Source organism: Copadichromis virginalis, linkage group LG6, assembly GCF_057382275.1.
Source record: "Copadichromis virginalis isolate Kocher_CV1m ecotype Utaka linkage group LG6, C_Virginalis_male_GT1.1, whole genome shotgun sequence".
NCBI lineage: Eukaryota > Metazoa > Chordata > Actinopteri > Cichliformes > Cichlidae > Copadichromis > Copadichromis virginalis.
Window position 1 is genome coordinate 27,936,396 of NC_140623.1, and position 21,256 is coordinate 27,957,651.

The 21,256-nt window shown below is 40.0% G+C and overlaps 2 protein-coding genes across 5 annotated transcripts in view; one reads left to right on the forward strand and one right to left on the reverse strand.

Annotated features, from left to right (window-relative positions):
• Positions 1-1,914: 1,914 nt before the first annotated feature.
• On the forward strand, positions 1,915-7,262 carry LOC146707988 (uncharacterized). The gene is made up of 4 exons (XM_085459664.1): positions 1,915-2,125; positions 2,843-3,196; positions 5,074-5,201; positions 5,591-7,262. The coding sequence occupies exons 1-4, from the start codon at positions 2,065-2,067 to the stop codon at positions 5,774-5,776; spliced, it is 729 nt and encodes a 242-aa protein (XP_085315790.1). The 5' UTR covers positions 1,915-2,064; the 3' UTR covers positions 5,777-7,262.
• A 2,025-nt stretch (positions 7,263-9,287) lies between these two features.
• tnrc6c2 (trinucleotide repeat containing adaptor 6C2) overlaps positions 9,288-21,256 on the reverse strand; it is a 141,699-nt gene continuing 129,730 nt past the window's right edge. For all 4 annotated transcript variants that reach the window (XM_085459662.1, XM_085459659.1, XM_085459663.1 and 1 more), the window contains 6 exons: positions 20,876-21,064; positions 20,196-20,345; positions 19,142-19,357; positions 17,666-17,739; positions 17,242-17,381; positions 9,288-16,650 (listed from right to left, as the gene is read on the reverse strand). In XM_085459662.1, the coding sequence (XP_085315788.1) occupies positions 16,302-16,650; positions 17,242-17,381; positions 17,666-17,739; positions 19,142-19,357; positions 20,196-20,345; positions 20,876-21,064 (1,118 nt within the window). In that variant the 3' untranslated portion in view covers positions 9,288-16,301. The remainder of the gene's footprint in view (positions 16,651-17,241; positions 17,382-17,665; positions 17,740-19,141; positions 19,358-20,195; positions 20,346-20,875; positions 21,065-21,256) is intronic.

Consider the following 21,256-nt stretch of genomic DNA (forward strand, 5'->3'; position numbering starts at 1 on the left):
GCGTTTTTTTTAAGAGATAAAGGCGAATGGCTTAATCAAGAATTGAGCTGGGGTTTGGGGAAGGCCTCAATGGGGACTGGCAGCAGCTCCCAGGCCTGGCAGAGGGGATGGAAGGTGGAGCCCGAACATGAGAACAAACAGCTTGTAGAACTGGGTGGGTGATATATATATATGACCCGGAAGGGGTGTGTTTGGAGGCGAGGTCCCGCTCCTGAAACACAAATCCCTAGCCTAATCTAGAAGAACCAATTCTTGTAGATTCCCATCCCTACTCCCAGGCTCATAGACAAATGTATAACATTCATTTTGGAATTGAAATATTCCAATATTCCAATTCTTTTCAATTGATTTTTATCTTCTGTGGGTGGCATGAGTCTATTTCTTCAACCTCCTTAGACCCGAACTCTTCCATGGCATGTATTTTTAATTTCTCTTTGATATTTGGGCACGCTGGGCTCTGATGAATGTAAAAACAAAGAATTTCAATCTATACGAGTCTTTTTGGACTGTCAGGAAGACATCATGGACTTATTGGTGTTGCCGCATTTCTGTGGGTTTGGCTACAAACAAGGCATTTTGTTGCCTTGTACCTGTGACATGTGCAATGACAATAAAGTTGAATTCTATTCTATTCTATTCTAATAAAGCATGAACTTTCAAACATTGTGCATGGTTTTATATTTGTAATGCAATAGAGTTGTGGGTATTTTGTGATATTGTCTGATGTAAGCTTTTCAGTTGATTAAAAATAGACGTGCGAGACAGTTTGGCAATCTCTTGCTAAATATATGATAACAGTCCTACCTTCTAATAACACATATTTAAGAAATATTAAGGGCCTCAGTTTCAAATTGTGGTCAAGTCAGCCCACACGTGGAGAAGCAACAACCTCAGTTTGTATCTGAGGCCGTCTCTGCTGCTGCAACAACAGGAAACAACGTCTTCTCCCCTCCTCTCGTCTCACTGCACCCATGTCTTCCTCATTTTTATTTTTTATTTTTTCCATTGTGCTTTAGTAAACACCCCACTTTATAACAGCTGCTGGGGTCCCACACAATGAGGTTTATCAGACCAGTCGACAGCTGAGGCTGGTTCTGTTATAAGAGTGTGCGATCTACTGTTTGAATAAAATCTTTGTCAAATTTTGTGCGACGGTAGCTATTAGTACAAGCTCGAGCTAATTCAGTTTTGGTTGTTACACCAAAAATGAAAATTTGTCAAAACATTATATTATCAGTCATCAAATTTCACAACATTAAACAAGGCCTTGTAAGATTGCAAGGCCTGCGAGTATAACATATCACATGAAAGGACATGGAGAAAGCTTGCCCTTTGGTGCAGGGGTTGCTCTCTGTAAGTACTCTTGTTATGGCTGAGCTCAGCTCGTGAAAAACAAGCCCCAGTAGCAACTGACTCTGCAGAAAGTTGGCAACTTCTGCCTCGGATCCGTTTACCCCACTCTGTGGCTTTACAACTGTTCATAGCTGCAGTGCTGTCGTTCCCAATCACTTCCATTTTGTTATAATTCTGTTCCAAGCTGGAATTCACCGAGTTCCTGAGAGTGACCCATTGTTTCACAAATGTTTGTAGAAGCAGTCTGCATGCCTAGGTGCTTCATTTTATACACCTGTGGCCTTCGGAGTAACTGGAACACATGAATACAATGAATTGGAAAGCTGAGAGAAGACTCTGCAATATAGTGTAGGTCAGAGTTGCTAACAAACAAATAAGCAAATTAAAAAAGAAGAATTAGTGGTCAATGAAAATGATCTGTACTGGACTGAAAGTGGATGAAAAAGCAGCCACTGTCCAAAGAATTTCCTCTTCTTTCTTTTTTTTGACTTGTGTTTTACACTCAGAAAGCCGGGAGAACTATTCCACTAACCGCTTGGTTAGTTTTTACTTCCTTTTGTTTGTGTCTTGAGGTTTGAAGGTGGGGCTAATGAAGTTTCACATAGTTTCATTTTCAATGAATCTAGTTTTGAAGTCCATTTAAGAGTCCTGCCATCTATAATCTCATAATTCTCTCCAGATCTTATTTACTGCTTTGTGGTAGTGGACCAGATGTCTGGGATTCAGTACCTGGCTTACTCGTGGGCTTTTGTCATCACACAGACTGGTTTTGGTAAGTTTTTTTTTTTTTGCACAGCTCAGGCTGGCAGTTTGATCGTTTGCTTTTTTCTGTGAGGCTGAACCGAAAAGTCACTGAATAATTTCTGGGCTAAGCCACTTTTTAAAAGTCCTGATGGATAATCTCTTACATTTGTTATAATATGATGTTAGAATATACACTTTTCACTGCTGTTTACTGTTTATTTATATGTATGTACTGAATGTATACCATTGTATGGTATTACACAAGCCCAACTTTTTTGAAAATGCGCTTTTAAGTAAACAGAGAGTTAATTTATATAGTCCTTTTCAAGATGAGGAACAGTTACAAAGTGTTTTGCATAGGTATCAGTAAAAATCACCCAGGAAAGCGAAATGAACACACACAAACTGTGCAAAAGGTCACAAACCACAACCACAACCCAAATTTCTATTGAACAAAAGTTTTAAGCTACTTTTCAAAAGAGGCCACACAGTCACGGGTGCAAAGCGTGAGTGGTAAGTTGTTCTAAAGTTCTGGAGTGAAGTTTCGTCCCTGTATGTAGAATCACAAGAAGGACCCTATCTGAGGGCCTAAGAACCCAGCTAGCTTTGGTCAGACGAGTAATAAAAAAGCGAGAGGAGACAGAGATAAATTACAAATATATTCGGGCTAAAAATAAATCACGTGTGGTTCTTCTCTGTTTGTGATGCCTTTCTTTTTTTTTCCTTTTTTAAAATTTTCATCAAGTTTGCAGTGAGATTCACTTCTTGAAGCAGTATGAGGGTGAATCCGTTGTTCTTCCCTGTGAGATTGAACAGAGGTACCCAGCGCCCCTGGGAGTCTCACTCAAACGATCCTGGCTGGTTGAAGAAGAAGTGCTGTTCAAGTACACCAAGGAAGACTTTACAGTTAAAAATTCTGCTGACAAAAGCCGCATTCGCGTCAGGGGAGACCCGAGCCTTCATTCTGTGAATATCACCATCTCTCAGCTGAACGCCAGCGACACAGACCGCTACTACTGCGAGTTTGTCGTGGAAAATCTTTCCTCTGCAGATGACCGCATACGTGGAAAGATGGAATTCTTCCTCCTTGTTGGTGCTGGTGAGTGCAATTTTGTTTTTTATTCAAACTAGAGGGTTTTTTTTGTTTATTTCCAGAACTGTTGAGTATAAAGGCAAAAATCTCTCTACTCGTTCTGATTTTATCTGTTTTGATTTTATATACTGTTGTTTGTTTGTTTGTTTGTTTGTTAACTAGTTAGTTAGTTTATTTGCTTGTTTTATTCAATTTTAAATCATGCTTTTTATTTGTTCTTGTTTCTAATGTCTCTGTAAAGCACTTTGAATCACCTTGTTGTTGAATTGTGCTATACAAATAAACTTGCCTTGCCTTGCCTTGCCTTACTCTTTTCCAAAGTAAGTATGTGGTGCTGTTGTATTGGGAATTGGACTTGTTTGTCTAGCACATCAAATCAAGTCGACTCGTCAGCTTCGTTGTTGTGCTCATCAAGCCTTTCCTAAACCGTTTTTGCTTTGTGGCAACGGCACTTTATCCTTTTGAAAGAAGCCATAGCCACCAGGGAATATGTCCATGTCCATGAAAAGCTGTACATGGTCTGCAAAACCGCTTAGGCAGGTGGCATGTGTCAAAGTAACATCCTCATGGATGCCAAGACCTGAGGTTTCCCAGCAGAACATTGCCCAAAGCATCACATCGTCTCTGTCATGTTGCTTTCTTCTAATACTTCATCCTAGTGCCATGTGATGTAAATGAAAACGTGATTCAACAGACCAGGTCACCTTCTTCCATTGTGTCCAGTAATGATGCTTTAGTGATTTCAGCAGTCGACAGGGGCACTCTGACTGGTCTACACACAACCAGCATCGACTTTCTTTTTGGCCAGTTTGAGTTATAGTACCCGTCTCTTGGAGTACAAAGCATAAGACGGTGTCTCAAACATCTTGAAAGTTCAGGTCTGATTTTAATATTTGAGTTGCCCAAGTTTCTTCTCTTTTCATAGATGCAGTTTTTTTATCAACTTTTTGCGTAAGAATTTGAAATTAAATATAAATTTGCTCATTAACACACGGTGCCAGATTCATACACACAGCAACAATATCAAAAGATGAATTAAAGTGTGAACCTAGCTTTTTAAAAGTTTAGGAAAAATCCTTACTGTTGGTACCCCTGTCTGTTACTTCACGTTGTTTGCCTTTCCCTCTGGAGATGGAGCTGAGGACAGAGGTCAGCGGACATGGAGGTGACAGAGATGTGTGCCTGGGGTTCAGCCATGCTCCCCTGCCTCCCCAAACATGGAGGAAGGCTTGGCTTGGGAGGGATGACTCTAAAGAGGCAGTCTTTCTCCTCTTTTTAGTTCCCAGAGGGTCCTGGATAACTTTTAATTGATTAGATCAGGTGCTACGGAGCACTTAAAGGCTCTAAAACATAACCCCTGTATTACAACAGCACCGTTTGCCTTTTTACAAGTTAGTCTGTGGGCATGTGGACAACTGACGAAACAAAGTCTGTAAATGACATCAAATGAGCCAGTGTTGTATGTGAGAGACAGCTTAAATAAGTAACTGTACAAATACGTCTGGTGACACTGCTGATATAAATGGGGATGTATGACTCATTGTCTCGAATAGTATACAGTAGTCAGGGATTTTTGTATCAGTGATGTGTGAGAGTTAACCTAATTATAAATAATGCAATAGACCTTTTGGATTGTAAAGAAATAAACATTCAATAATTGTTCAAAGATGCACTCGCCATTTTTCTTAATGTTATTACATTTTTGCAGATGGCAATAATGAATGAGAAATCATCTGTAACGTATTCACAAGTCAAATGTTTGTGAAGGAGTTTGTGTCGTTTTGAGATTTGGAGTATCAATCAAGAATTGTGCCAACTGTGCAATAAGTATGATGTTAGCACAGGGTCAGAGGTTCTGAACGTCTCTGTCTGGTTCCTCGTAGGATGCTTTGACCTTGTGCCTACAGGTGCTCAGTTTGGTGGCTCCAGTTACTCCTTTCTGGTGTACGCTTTGTCATCAGCTGTGGTTTTTCTCCTTCTGCTCTTCACTGGATTTGTGGTGATTTCTAAAGTGAGTAGCTTTTTATGTGCCACTTTGAATATACATATATACACGAGGCAAGAGGTGGAAATGTGTCACAAGTATTTCCACCTACACTGCCTGTTTGTTGCCATCAAGATCCTCTGCAGCTAACCACAGAAACCCCCACTGGTTTCAAAACTTTGTGCAGCCAGTTGGCACCTTTGAGTTAAACCCCCTCCTCTTCTAGTTTATTTCAGGTTATTTGAGCGCTAATAAAATGGTATTACAGTCATGTCTGAGTTAGGTTAACACTTCTTCTTAAATTTCCACAGAGGATGCTGCATTGAGAGAAAATGATGCATTTTGATTTCAACACAGGAAATCGTGAGTGTATGTTAATTCTGTCTTTTTTCTCCTCCTTTCACAATGACTGTCAGTGCAAAGGATCTCAGAGTATGAAGTCACATGAAGCCGATGTCTACGAGGAAATGGGTAGGGCAACACCTCCCAGTCAAACACAAGCACCTGCCCATCAGAGGGAAATAACAGAAGCTTCCCAACAAAGTAAACTTCACCTGGGGAACCCCTATGAATTTCAAGAGGTGCTCTCATCAACATCATAAACTCGAGTGTCCAAAAACACTAAACTCCAGTTAGTGTGCAGAATTCTTATATCTTTTAAATCTCCTGCATATTGCTAGACAGCTTGCATTCTGACATTTTTTTTAACCTTATTATAAAATAACTTTGGCTGCTTTTGCTGTGATCATAGTGATTAAATGCTCTGTACATTACTGAATTTTATTCTGCACTCCGTTACATATCCCAGTATACATATCCTTTCCAGTTACTTAGCAGTTGTCTCAGATTGGAGTAGATAGTGGTAAGTTGATCCGTTTTAGCAGACAAAGAGCCAAATAATCTGTCAAAGGGCTTCGTTCTGGTGTGCGGTGACTCAACTTAGCAGAAAGCCTGAGTTGACAAAGGAAGTAGATAATCAGTGTTGCAATACTCGTTATCTCTAACTGAGGTTTTTAGGTTTTGTGAAGACAGACAACACAAAGATATACTGAACTTATCTTGTAGTACATTCAGTCACCTTTTTACACGTTAAACTGAACATTTGGGTTATATAACAGGAAGAAGGAATGAAGAATGCATGGTTACATTGTAACACTGGTTCTTTGAGTAAGTACACTAGCCAGTATAGGTGGAAGTAAGCGGCTACATATGGAATGTGAGTGAGTCTCTTCACTCAGAGAACCAGCATTACAATGTAACCATGCAATAATACAATGTAACATTTTGAAGGAAACCAGTAAGAAAATGTTAATGGAAAATAATCAGACGTGAATTGAATCTGGCGGGGTTTCATCTAAAATGAACACCACACCTAGCCCTGCACCAGTCCAGCACAGAGGGCTGCAAACATCACCACAACACAGAAAACTAAGCAGTTTATCCTAAAGCAAAATGAACAGCACAAAATTATATTTCAGCTAGCTCTGAAAAAAAGATAGAAATCTGTACTTGTTGCAGGGAGAAATGGGAGAAATGTTTCATCACTCATCCAACTGATTTCTTCAGTCTCAGTTGACCGCAGGTTTCTCGAGCAGTTGCATAACATTCAAAACTAGCATCATTGCCTAACAATAAGCCATTTTTGCTTTTATTAATTTGAAACCGTCATGACCGTTAGTGTTGTCATCAATATAGTTAAATATAATAAATATAGTTCATGCAAACAGTCATGGCAAATTACCTGTTAACAATGAGAAACTGTTGTGGCTCAATTTTTGGCAGTTGTGCTGATTTTGATTGTTTTGCAACTTCATCTACACAACTGTACTGTTTATAGGATTGAGGACACTTGCGATGAAAGGAAATTCTAACACGAATCAGAAATTTTACCGTCGTTGGGACAAGGTCGGTGAATACTCACTTCTCACCAATTGTGTCATGTGTTAATATGACATTTTTTTTACATGCTGCATCGTACTGTTTTCTAAATGTGTTTATTTGCTGTGGTTTACTGTAGCTACCACTGTTTCACTTACTATCCCAGATTTGTTTGTGTGAGCATTGTGTTGCAGTTTGCATTAAAGTCATTTTAAAGCAAATGCAGTCTGTTTTTTTTTTTACTATGTTGCAGGTTTAAATGTTGTTTATTCCTTTGATCATACATTTGTTCTGAGACTCCAAAGCCTGATTTCTTTTTTTAATAGCAGTTAGGCTAAATCAGGTGGCGGTGGGCTTTTTTCTTTTGTTTTATCACTTAAAAAATACATTGCTATGAACATTTGTCTCTGTATGGTGCTATTAAGTTACGTAGCAGTCATCAGTTAGTGAGTGTCATTTAATTGTAGGTTTACTGGCTTTAGCTACTGGCACCAGCTAAACTAACTGTGTGTGTACAGACAGCCCTATAAAGACACAGTCAGTGGTTTCCTCAGATCAGGAGAAGTGAAGTGAGGCTGTAGTGCCCAGAATGTGTTTGTTTCCAGTTACAATGAGTTATTTTGGTCTAAGTTTCACTTCATGTACAACGCTCACCTCTGGGAGGTGAGTCTGTCTAACCCATCACACTCCGTGAAGTCGTACATAAATTAAATGTTCTGAAGGATTTTACATCACTTTGACTTTCAGTCAAGAACTGAACCAAATTATTAACTAAGAAAAGAATATTCAAGTTTATTTATATGGTGTCAAACCACAACAACAGTTATCTCAAAGTGTTTTATAATGCAAGGCAAAGACAGGCTGGTTCTTGTATAGTGCCTTAAACAACAACAGCCTCATTCACTTATTCATACAAGTATGTTTTGTCTGCACCTAAGTTCTAACATTTTCAGACATCCATACTCCAATGAATGTATCAGAGAGCGAACAGACAACCACCAAAGCTCCAATTAGTAGATGACCTGCTCTACCTCGTAAGCTACAGCCAACTCTGCAGTTTTAAGATTATTGGTAAAATAAATAAATACATAATAATAATAAAATAAAAATAATTAAACAAAATCTTAAAGATACAGTAATTTTTGAGATTATGTAATAGAAAAAAAATGATGTACTCATAACTATACAATGATTAGTGTGTGATTATGTGCTACAACAAATTGATGTGCTCATAAACTAAAAAAAAAGAATCCATTTAAAATACACAGGAAAGAGCGCCGGTCTGTGGAAGCTGCTATGTTGTCCTGCTATTTTAAATACAGCAGCTGAGACGGACACGTTTTGCCTGATCTTGTTTTATGTATCTAGCAAGAGATCGACCACTTACAGACCTATTGTACACCTTATAAGTTTTTTTTTGTTTCTTTGGGGGGGGGGGGGGGATTAAACTGCTTTCAAACTATGTATGATCATTTAAGAATTGTACATGCTTATTTTCATCCTCATCATCAGAGCTGTAACACATCAAAAGATGCCTAAACATTATTATTACTTACTTTGAGACATGCCACCCTTCCACCTCTGGACAGCTGACAAGTGGGCTAGACAATAACTTAAAACAGCTGGTTTTAAGTTATTGTTATTGGTGCTACATAAATAAAATTGAATTTAACTGAACTGAATGGAATGTCCAATGTTAGATCCACTTCAAAGAAAGTTTCACTAATATCAGCCAACAGCAGCGCTTACTAACAAACGTTCAGGATACCATCAAAAGCAGAAGTGAGCTTCTGCGACTTGTATTAGTTTTCACGCATTTCACCTGGCATTGCCAGCTGAGGTAAACAGCCGACTAACAGCCTGCATTTACAACAGATAAACTACCAAAACTACCACAGTGTGTTTTTCCCTACAGCAGCCACTGTAACTAGGATTATGCAATTAAATTGGAAGGGGTAAGAAACCAGAATTCAGTTGGCTGCAATCGAAAGGTGCTGAGATTTTACACATTGTACCTTCAACATAGCTCTTGGCTGTTACTTTGGAGCATTATAAAAATGTTCACCAGACCTTAAAATCTGCACGTATGGAATCACAAGTAAAATATGCTAAAAACAGCTTTAAAAGTTTGATTTTAGTTGCCCCCCAAAAAGCTTTTTTTCCCTTCTACTATTAAAAAAAACATACAAACAAAGAAAAAAACAAAAACAAAAAAAAACAGGACAAGATACAAAATAACAGACAAGAAAATTTGCAGTTTATTAATATAGTCCGAAAGAAGTTCCATGGAAACATTTTTTTTTTCTTCGGTGCATGTCTTTAACAATCACATTCTATGAGGAGAAAAAAAAGAACAACATTAAAAGCCACAACTTTGTATTTCAGTTACAGACAATTTCACTTTTTTTTTTCTTCAAAGTAAAGAGAAAGGCAAAGGCAAAGTACCCCCACTCCCACAACCCACCCGCCGTCCTCCCCTTAAAAAAAACAGACAGCCTTAAAAGTAACGGGCTTCTTTTTGTTTTTTCCTCAGTACAACCCACAGTGCTTTAGCAGAAGGATAAGCGCTCATTGGTTAAGGATTACACAGCATGACGACGCAATGTAAAATTTTGCTAAAACATTAGATGACAATGGGTGGGATGGGAGTGGAAGAAATTTCAGCAAAAAACACACACAAAAAAATGAAAACCCTCCATCAAACCCTGAACCCCAGAGTCTGAGTCGACAAACGCCGCAGTACAGCAGCAGGGTTTGGACTCCTCCCTCCCACTTGTGCATAGATCATGATCCATTAAAAACCAGCTTTATTCCTCCTCTTCAACATGCCTCTGAAAACCATCTGTTACATGTTAAGAAATCTCTCAGCTATTGAATACCTGTCACAGGAACTGACATGTTAACAGGCAGGAGAGATGATTTTAAAACAAACAAACAAAGAGTGTCTTGCACGTGCTCCTGAACTACAGGATGGAAACTCAAAGTCAAAACATACAAATGCATTTTCCTGTCACTGTCATAATGACAATCAAACCACTGATCGCGTTTAAATGTAAAGCAATTTCTACTTCAAATTTCACATGTAAAGCGCTCCACTTTTCTCAAAGTTGATTCTTAGTCTTATTTGGTAAATATGTGACTTGCTACGAACATTTTTTGTTGTTTTAAAGAAACAATGGTACTCTCTATATTCTGTTAAACTCATAAACTTCAGTGCTTTCTTGGAGTTTAATAGTTCTCAGTTGCTTATTTTCACACGAACATCAAACCTAGAAATGATGGAGTTGGTATCTGGAACCCTGGCCTTCCTGAGACAAAATCCACATTTTTTTTTTTTTTTTTAAATGAGTGTGCAAGATAGTGAGTAAACTGCGTTGCAGTATTACAGAAAACATAAAATCACCATGTAACACATACAGAGATAGTCCATCGATACTAAAAGAGAAATTAAAAATTGAAATATGACAACACTGATCAATCCCAGAGTTCTGAAAGTAGCATAAATCTTCATTTTGCAAGATTTTCATGTCCATATTTGATGGAAGATGAAATTTGTCCTTAAAAACAAAAAACGAAACCAAAAAACATTCCTGTTTCCTTGAACTCCGATAAATGAAATGCTTTGTAAACGACAGGTGGCTTTTGCAAAATAAAAAAAGAAAAGATAGGCACCTCTGAAATGAGTCTTATAACAAACTCACCTCCCACACTTTATCCCTTTCCGTCTCTCCATGAAGTTAAAATCGGGATTACTAGTCCTTCTACAGCTATCTATGGCCACAGTTCTTTGTTTTGTTTTGTTTTTGTTACTCTTTTTTTTTCCTTTTATCATTTTTTTTTTGCACATTTTTCTTTTTTAATTTTTTTTTCCTATTTCCTTTTTTATATAATTGGAACAAAATGGTGCAATACTCAAGATAATCCTTGTATTGGATTATTCCACAATAAAAGCCACTATAAGGTAGATAAACTTTTTACAGAATGGAAAAACAAAGTCCTTGAGTAAACATGTACACATGAATTGTCACCATCGCCCCTCCGTACTTAGACTCGTTTAACTACGATTAGCTGAGTGAGGGGTAGAAGACACTCAGTGCAACGTTAGAAGATAACAACGTCTATCAGAATAGTTTTTGACAGATCATCAACAATAACAACAACGAAAAAAAGAAGATATAAACAGACACAAAATATAACGTACTGAGTGGAACATAACAGCAGGCCACGTGCCCTGTACACAGTTTCTTGAGCACACATTCATACAAACATCTGACTTTCAAGCACACATCTAAGATGACTTTGTTTTTTTCAAAGATTTTGTATTTGTAACTTAATGCAATACACATCTGGTGTTCTCTAAAAGCCCCTAAGTGTACCTGTCAGATGGAAAGAACAAAAAAATAATAATTACTGACTTCACATTATGTTATTGGCGTTCAATGATTCAAGTATTTCTGTTCAATGTTTTGTTTTGTTTTGATATGTTTGTGATTTCTTTTTTTTTTTTTTTTTAAATCAACTGGGTAAAATATGCATTAAACCAGGTGATTCAGGTTGGGCTTTTAGGCAGCCTAATTAACAAACAAATAACACACATATACAGTACAAACACTTCATAGTACTGTAATATGTCATCAAAACCAGAACGTGCATATCTGACTCCGTACAAGAAAGACTTTGCTTTCGATCAGTCAAGTATCAGTTTATACCCGACCCAAATTCTTTCCTTTGTCTCACTTATTTGCGGGGAAAATACATATTGCTCATTTTCAGCTGTGTTAAACCAAGACCTTTCAAACTAAAATGAAAGTTTCAGAGGTTACGATCCAAGAAGTCTGAAGAGGTGATACCACACACCGTACTCACAGTATATATATATATAGATATATATATTTATATGTAGTGTATACATATACTGCTATCTAGAACAGAGCTGTAGAGAGGAGAGCCTCTCGATGCTGGTGCAGCATGGGAAACCCCCTTCACTGTCAGGGTTCTCCAGTTAGTACAGGATGCTGGGAGGTCCTCGGCTATTGGGTCTGTCTGAGCTTGGATCAAGGCAGTTACAGAAACAGGCAATAGTGATTTTTGCTTGTGTGCTGCAGGACTGAAAGTCCTGAAAGGTAGCCTTTTCCCGTTTTCTTATTTTTTTTTTAATATATATTTTTTAAGCTTTTTTTTTTGTTTTTTTTGTTTCATTTTTAAGACTTTGTACCTCTTGAAATGTGCCTCTCTGCTCCTGCTGATGCAGAATCAGAGAGTGAGGCTGATACAGTGGGCCCAAGCCACCTGGGTCTGTGGAAATGTACAGTTCAGTGGGCCTGCTTTGAGCAGGGCACAAACGTAAAACGAGATAAATACAGCATCCACAAAAAAAAGGCACCCCAGCCACCGCTCTGCTCCTTTAGATGTTGGTAGCAGAGGCTGATGACCAGAGACGTTTCAGCTAGAAGTGCAGAGCTTTTAACATATTATAGATCTTTTTTTTTCCATTTAGATTTTTTAGCATTTTTAAGATTTTTATGTCAAACTTCATAAAAATGACGTTAAAATGCAATTTCATTTTTGGTTTTAAAAAAATATGTACCCGGGATTACCCATCATCAACTGTGCACTGTAGCAAACCGGAACCCCCAACTGAGTAAAGATTTTCTCCTTAGCTTGGGGCATTCCCCACAAAAGCATAAAAAAAAATCTCAGTCGCTTCAGGGTGTGATGCTGCCGCCCTTTTGTTTGATCCCTCCTGTCCCCCCCTACACCCTCTGCAAAGGTCATCAAAGCTCCTCCAAACAGGGAACAGAAGTGCTCTCTATAAATATACAGTATGACACAGCAAATTTATATTGGCACAATACATTGGCATCTTTTTACATGCAATAATGTCTCCCCAAACAATAACAAGAGGCCATCTTTTTGGGAAGAGGATTCAATGCGAGCCTCTTCCCCCCAACAATAAGGATTCAGTTTCGAGGCATGAGGTCTGTACGTCCTGCTGCGTGCAGATGGCCTTCGAAGTTTTAGACTTTGCTCTCACAGTAGAAAGGACAGATACGGAGAGCTGCATCTCATACTTTGTATCATCAACTCCCCTACCCTGAGATCAAGCTGGACAGAAGCGTCTTCAGCTCAGAGAGAAAGGCCGACCTTTTGATAAAGTGTTCTAACTTTTAGATACATGACAGTGTTCTGGTGGCTGAGCCTGACTTTACAGAAACTGCGGCCAGTTTGAAGTGCTGACAGGAGCGCGTGGGGGACAATTGTTAGGATATGCCAAGCTCTGGGAGGAGTGCTCATTCCCAAGACAGCTTTGGCGTGCTGTAAAGGGCCCCAGCCTCTCGTCTTTTTGCATAGAAACAGATATGAGGGCCTGTAGGTGCTTGGTCAGGGGAGGGCTACTGGGTCTTCTTGTGGTGGAGGAGGAGAGGAGGTCATAGCATAGCAGCTAGGCAAAGGGCAAGGGGGGACAGCCTGCGAGCAGGTGGAGCAGCTTGGAGCGGCAAACACCCACATCCCCCGTCTGAGACACCTTTTTTTTTTTTCTTACACATCTCAAGATACTACCTGGAAGTACTACAGAATACTGTCAAACGAAGAAAGCATGATCAGTTAAAAACAAATAGACAATCATTAACGGTCTGTAGTATTGATCCTCATTTTGCATTCAATACACAGGATGAACATACAGAGGCACCTCTGACCAAAGTGTTTCTGCATATGAACAGTGAAGGGCTAGTTCAGCAGCCAGTACTTTGTAGACCACTGCATGTAGATAAAAATAACAATATAACACACTGGAAAAAAAAAAAAAAAAAGTCAAATGATCTTTTCCAAAAAATACAAAGTACACTGGCAAAAATTCCAGAAATATGACTATTACATCTTCCAGCTAAAGTGATCTTTGTGTCAAAGAACTGAGAGATGGGAGGTGGGGGAGAGGGCAGGATGACAGCAGGGTCGAGTGGTAGTGGGCCCCTGTTGGAGATGCCGTGTGTGCGGCAGAGAGCCGTGATTGGCCAGTCCCGGAGGATCTGTTTTTCACGCCAGACTGAGAGACGGTCAAGTGGAGCCCAGGAGGAAGTGCTGCGCTGTGGGGCTGCCGCTCGACATCCAGAGGACCACAGCAAAGAGGCACTCAGTGGACACTCCCCCACCTCACCCCACTCTGACTCAACCACCGACTGACCGGATTGGCTGTCCAGCGGGTGTCAGAGACCACTGACACTGCAAAGTCTAGAGCCTCCAAAGAGAGCAAGGATAACAATTTTTGGAGTAACAGTGATAATCACGTTGATATAGTTCAAAGAAGGGGAAAAAACCAAGAGTGAAGTTTTTTCCCCCCAAAAGTCCAATGGTACAGTTCAGTTTTGTTTCCCTTCAGCCTGCTACCAGAGGAACAACGCCAGACACGTTTCCATGGAATAGATACAGTACATAAAAGAGCAGTACTTTTTTTGTGTTGTTTTCATCGTTTTTGCTGCTCCTTTTTGATTTATTGGATTGCAGTTGAAGCGATTTGCTCTTCATAAGTGCTATGATAAAACCCTTAGAACTCAAAAAAAAATCTTAGTCTCTTCTGTTTGTACAGTACCAAACGCAAGGAACACTCGTAGGTCTACTGCATTAGGAGAAACCCCTCTTATTTGGTATTGTGCCAGATGCCCAGAACCATCCAATCCCGCTGTGGTTTCAGTCTCTGTTGGGTGTGGCTGTGGCACGCAGAGAGGAAGTGTGCATTGTTGTGTACCCCAGTGTCACTTTTTAGTACAATTTGCTGCATACACAGTTCAACAGCTGCTTCTTCCTCTTTGCAGAATTTTCCCAACAGTTTCAAGGGGACTGGTGGTCTGGAGGGAATCCAAGTTTTGAAAAATGGGGGTAAGGTGGGTTTTTTTTGTTTTTTTTTTGAAGTTCCAAAGTCTTTTTGCTGAAATCAGCAACATTCAAAACATAAAAGACAAACAAGAAAACAAAAATATTAGACAAACCAGCTCCGGTGGACATCGACTGTGGACGGAAGAAAGGTCTATGGTGTATATTGCACAATGTAACTGTCACTTGAAAGTAGAATTGAGGTTTTTTTCCTCCGAAAATTGGCCGACCATAAAGGCCGCTGGGCTTCATAACAAATCTGTCATTAGAAAATTCGACAAAGCACCAGAAAGCAACTGGGTTCCGATTTTAAAGGTGACCAGAAGGATCCGGGCTCACAGAGGTCAATGATTAGGTGCCACCGGACATACATATTCATAAGGAAATGGACAAACGCAGCAAGGCTGACAAATAATCTTCTCTCAGCTTATTCGTTGTGATGGGTGTCAAAACTTTTGCTTGGATTTAGGCCTACCAAAGAAACAAAACAAAAACAACAAAAAAACAACTGTGTCAATCCCTTTAAGACAAATTAAAATAATACGTAGATGATTGGTAGTGCCAGTCACGTGGCGTGGCCAGGCCTTCTTACTGCCCGGCGACAAAGTCAGTCACCAGTTGTGTCCTGTACCGCTCGCTGGCTCAGAGGTGAAACTGTGCAAGATTTCAGCTTTTTCTTCAGTTACAAAACAAAAAAAAGAACAAAAAACAAAGACGGCTTGGGAAGGACCTGGGCCAGAGAGCACTTAAGGCTAATATTAGTGCTGAGAAACAAACATTAACATAACTAGTAAAGGTCTTTGAACAACATCATTGGCCATGGATATGCTGGGAATGGTTGTTGTAAGTCTTATTTTGGGATGATTTTTTTTATTTGTTTTTAGGAGGGAAAAGGAAAGTCTCAGATGGCAGCTTTGATTGCTTCTCCTAAAAAGAAATCCTCCCACAGAATGCCATGAATACTTATGGAAAAACTAATAAAACAGTTAAAAGGTTTCTTTGTGTTGTGTCTCACTTCAGTTTTTTTTTTTTTTTTAATATAATGCATTTTAAAAAATACCAAGAGGACAAAAAGGGCTGTTTTCCCTCAAAAACAAAACAAAAAACGGCAAACCAAATGAGAAAGGGACCAAAGTAAAACAAAAGGACTGGGGTCTGCAGTCTGTGGTAATGACCCCAACCTTCTGATTTACAATTCACAGTTCAAACAGTTCAAATTGATACTGATTATCACCACATGATTTGCTTGGGTTTTGCTCCTGTTCACATTGATTTTTTTTTTTTTTCTTTTCTTAATCCACCCCACCCTCCACCAATGGCTTACATGACATGGTGGCGGTGAGTTAGTTGGTTGGTTGGTTAGTGTGTTGTGGCATCATCCTACATGGACTCCCCACTCAGCAGATCTCCAGGCAGCAGGGTGTTAATAGGGGTGGGGCTCCCAATCACGCGTGCATCCTCTCCACTGGGCGGACCCCACAGGCTGGAGTACTGAGGCACACCGCCCCACAGCAGGTCGCCTCCGCTGGCCTTGCCTCCGCCGGTGCTGCTGCTCCACTGGCCAATTGAGTGGGACTGCGCTGCCCCGCCCATTCGGTTTTGATTGGTTCCCGGGTTGGCCTGCCAGCTCGTGGTGTTTGCCCCCAGCGACTGGCCTTGTGCAAAAAAGCGGTTCACTTCCTCCTCGCCAGCAAACTCCGCCAGGATTGTGGTATTTCCGAGCACGCACCTTAACGCACAGAAGAAGAAGAAAAAAAAAATTATGAATGGTTTTTACGATCAGGAGCAAACCAGACATGACAGATGATTGCTTTTAATGTTATTCAATTGTTTTTGTGCTTAATGCCAACATTACACTGTAACCACATTTAATGCTGCTGATAATGAAAAGTGGGTCACAAGGCTTGTATTTTGTTTCCATGGCAACAAACTATTAGCTAAACCGAATCAGGGAACTCTCATGAGACTCACAGAAATAACAACGTGAGCGTGCAGCCTAAACACGTGTCTCCACACTGCTCTTTTCCCATGATGAACTAATTATCACAACAATCTCTGTAATTTTGCAATACATCTGACCACGGTGTGACTCCCCACCCCCATGTGACTGTCCCAGACACAAAAATAACATTGCTTGGAATTATTGAGAATGTTGAACTGTTCTATTCATGAGAAAAGATACTAAAGAAATCAGGAACACTGTGTTTTCCCCAAGCATTTGTCTTTTTTTTCACTGTTATATTGCCTCAGTAAAAAGTGCCCTTTTCCCCCGTTTTTAAGTCCACTTTTGCTGATGTAAGAGACTTGTGCTAACGCTTACATGTGCAGGGACTTCTGGGCCTTGGCAGCCTCGTCCTTGGAGCTGTAGCGCACCACAGCATTCCCCTGGGTCAGGTTGAGATGGAATGTGATCAAGGGGCCGTGCTGCATACACAGGGTCCGCAGAGTTGAACCATCAATCTGCAGCAAAGAACAAGACATTAGCACACTAAAGTTGCAGTCACAACTATCTTACCATTTTATCTCAAACACAGTCTACCTTCTGTTTTTATTCCTTTTGCTTTGTTTCTTTTGTCATTGCAACTATATAAAAGGTTACACCAGCAGAAATCTACAACTGCAGATTCAAATTTGAGCGGACTAAACTCGAATTCCTTATAATGGCCCATGGTATCAGTGAAAAACTAGCAAAAAAAAAAAAGAAAAGGAAAGAAAAAAAAAGAAAAAAAGAAAAGCATACGCACTTGTGGGGTGAGATTCCTCAGCACCAGCCAGCTGCTGGTTCTGTTGGAGCTGTCTGTACTCCATGTGGTTCCCTCTGTAACACGGATGCAGACAGAGTTAAAAATTAAGAGTTTTCTTGGAATAATGATTTGCAGAAATACTTTCATTACAAGTTATTTGACTCAATGTCAAAACTGAATCTTGGTCAGGCACAGGCACGCATTGCAAGAAGCCTAGATGGCTTCTTTCTAAAGAAAGATAAAGTGAGTGTGTATCAATGTGACAGTGCCCTTCTAACAGAAAGAGAAAAATAGCTGTATTCAACATACAACACTCTGTGATATTATGAGACTTTTTCCAGAGCCCTGAGACTCTGGGCCTTGAAGTCTAAGAGCTCAACTACTAAGGAAAACATGACACCAGTTGCTATCTATTCCACACACTAAATTTATTTCCTCTTTGCTGCATAAAGTATAGATCTGTCATGTCAAAACGAGGTCACGCGAAAGCTGGTAAACCTCAAGATGTCAGTTTGGCAGGGTGTGTTCAGGCAACCTTTACAATACCAAGAGTTGGGTTGTGCTAAGTCGCAGCTGTGAACACCACACCTATGCATAGGCAACCATGTCTGTGGCTTGCGTGTAATACATCATAGAGATGTATTCGCCTGTATTCGTGGTCACGGCAATCTGCTCAAATGTCCTGATTTGTCCTCTGTAAATTACAGGCACTGTACGCAGCTTAAGCTCAGCAATTTCAAAGAAATTGTTAGAAGCAACCTGATATTTATTTGTTCATGAAGTAAATAGCCAATATTGCAGTTATGATGATGATACACTGTTCTTTAAAAAAGCAGTTTAACCCACATGATGATCATTAACTAAAGCTGAAATGAAATTGAAAACTAAAACTGGGCATTAAAAACCATTTTAGCCACCTGAAATAAATATAAATGAGACTTCAGAAAAAAAAGAAAATAAGAAAATTACTTGTAAAGTGTGTCATTAAAAAATAAAAAAGGAATAATGTCTTTACTTTATGTTACTATAATCAAATTTATAAACGCAACCAGTCTGAGCAGGCTTTGGGGAATCTGGTTATTGAGACTGTCTACATGACTGTGTTTGTATAGCTTGAAAAGAAACATCATATCGTTATAAACTTTCTAAATCACACAATCTGACTCTTCCTCGTGTAGTAAAAACAAAACTAAAACTAGACACAATAGATACTGAAATGAGAAATCTCACTCAGGAAACTCATTGAAACTAAAGTCAATTCAAAACAGAACGACACAAAATAAAAACAAGAACTGAAGAAAAATGTAAAGTGGAGTAATCACACACCTGAAGTGCCTGAATCACACACTAAACTGTCAATACTGGTGTTTTTTTTCTCTTTTTCCAATAGTATGCTTATTTTCAATAAAAACTCAGTGATGACGTATCAGATAGTTTCACATCACTATTTCTGATAAAAAGAAATTGAGTGCTCACCAGAGGAGTATGAGCCACTCCAGCCTTGAGACAGACCCAGCGAATTGCCTCCCCAGGTAGAGGAGGGCTTGGTGTTAGTGAGGCCTGGCGGAGGCCGTGATGGGGCTGTGGTGCTGCGTGGCCCCTGTGGGACTTTCCAAAGCTCGTGGGACAGAGAAGCTTGGCTCTGAGAGATGGGCCCTGGGGACCAAGTGGATTTCATGTCAGACAGTTTACCTGTACATGGAGAGCAGAAACAGAGAAAGAGAAAGAGGATACTGTTAAAAAATGTTTTTTAATGTATTTATTTTTTTTATATGTAATATGACCGTTCAACTGGATCATCTGGAACTTCTTTATAGTAGCTTCAAAATGTGGAAATGAACAGCAAAACAAGCCACAAACCCACCTGTCTTCAATTACACCATACTTTGCAAAAATGTCTACAAATAAAAACTTCAAATATCCTTTTTTAAGATTCATGAACACATAGGGTGTGTACCAATGTCACGACCAGTTAGGTGAGGCTTGTTTTTTTTTGTGGGTTTGGTCAAAGAGTTTTGGTAAAGGATGTTTAAGGCGCTGAAGGAACAGGTTTTTAGGTGTGACTGAGGTAAGGACATGTATAAATAAAGTTCAGAGGTTAAGTAAGGTTGAAGATAAGGAGAATTTCTCCATTTGGGCAAGGAAAGGTCAGCAGGTCCACACATGAGTGGGAATACGTGGGATGTGTACCTGAGGCATCCCCATCACAGGACGACAGTCTGAAAGATCTAGAGTAGCCACTGACGGGCCAGTCGCTGCTGATTGGAGGCAAAGAGCCATTCTGAAGTGGAGAAGCTGTGGCTATATGGTTGTAGAGAACAGTGTGGTGAGCAGACACAAACCCCCAAAAAGGTTAATTTCATATATGCTGTGCAGCATGATGGTGGGGGTCTGTGGTGAAGCAGATATGGTAGCATGGATAGGCTTGTGGAAGTGGTTACTAACGTATATTCATCTAACTTTACAAAGCGCGACTTTTCGGTGGGGCTATCGGTCGTACTGATATTTGGGCCCTTGTCTGTTGTCATACCTCCATTCCTGTCTCGCAGCAGGTAACGGTTGACGTCGTGGATGTTGGTGTTGATGGTGGGACCGCTGGGGACGCTGCCAGGGGTCATATTGGGGTCATTCTCGGGGTCGATGTTCTGAAGGCCTTTCCATGGCACCCCTGGGCAGAACTCTAAAACACACGCACACAATAAAGGACTGCTAAAACTTCAAGGTTAGATGTACACAAAGGTGTGAAGCGAGGTGTTACGCTGAATTATACTTGGTGCACTGCAACTGCAGCAACTGGGGTGCGTGAGATGAATTGCAAGAGGGCTTGCAGATAGAGGTCCACTCTGGACAGGCTACGTTTAGCAGTAATACTGTTTAGCCTACTTTATATAAGAGCTGCCATGTAAATGTGTAAAATGGTATTGTGGTGAACCAACCTGATCTAATGCTATGCTTCGTATTTAAATCTTCCTCTGAATTTTGTAGACTGAATAGCTGCTTCCTTAGCAGCAGCCTTAATTGATGCAATTACGACATAAGAAAAGTACTGTTTGTATTTTATTAGTCCAGTGAGATTGTACTGCGTTCTAGATAAACACCCGACATGTTCATAAATGCCTTTGTATCCAAAGATTCAGAGACTTTTTCACACAATTTAAAGAAAAACACCTGTCTGTTCTACACCTTTATACCTCTGCATCTCATTCTCACCTGGGGGCCAGTTAATGTTGGTCCCATTGGAGATCTTTTCACTGGGACTCTTGCCCTGGCCCCAGTCAGGGGGCACGAGGGGGCTGGTGGGAGACTCAGAGCTGGAGATTAGATTGTAAGGGCTGTATGAGTCCTCCAGCTGAGGAGGCTTCCCAGGAGGGACCAGGGTAGAGGCAGCAGATATGGCACCTGAAACACACAAGGAAAAAGTAAGAAAGTCACCTGAACCTAGTCCAACTTAGTAGGAAAATATACACATTTTTGCAAGTATTAATATTATAAATGCACATTTAACACCACCCTAAAAATGGTGTCTACATTAAGTCTATTTTTAAGTCTACTGATGCTCCTATTGAGCTTCAGTAGACGTAAGATTAAGAT

Excerpts from the sequence above, each read along its gene's own strand:
- LOC146707988 (XM_085459664.1), top strand. The coding sequence starts at position 2,065 with ATGTCTGGGATTCAGTACCTGGCTTACTCGTGGGCTTTTGTCATCACA. Across the intron at positions 2,126-2,842 it reads CATCACACAGACTGGTTTTG|TTTGCAGTGAGATTCACTTC; the intron begins GTAAGTTTTTTT and ends ATTTTCATCAAG. Across the intron at positions 3,197-5,073 it reads CTTCCTCCTTGTTGGTGCTG|GATGCTTTGACCTTGTGCCT; the intron begins GTGAGTGCAATT and ends GGTTCCTCGTAG.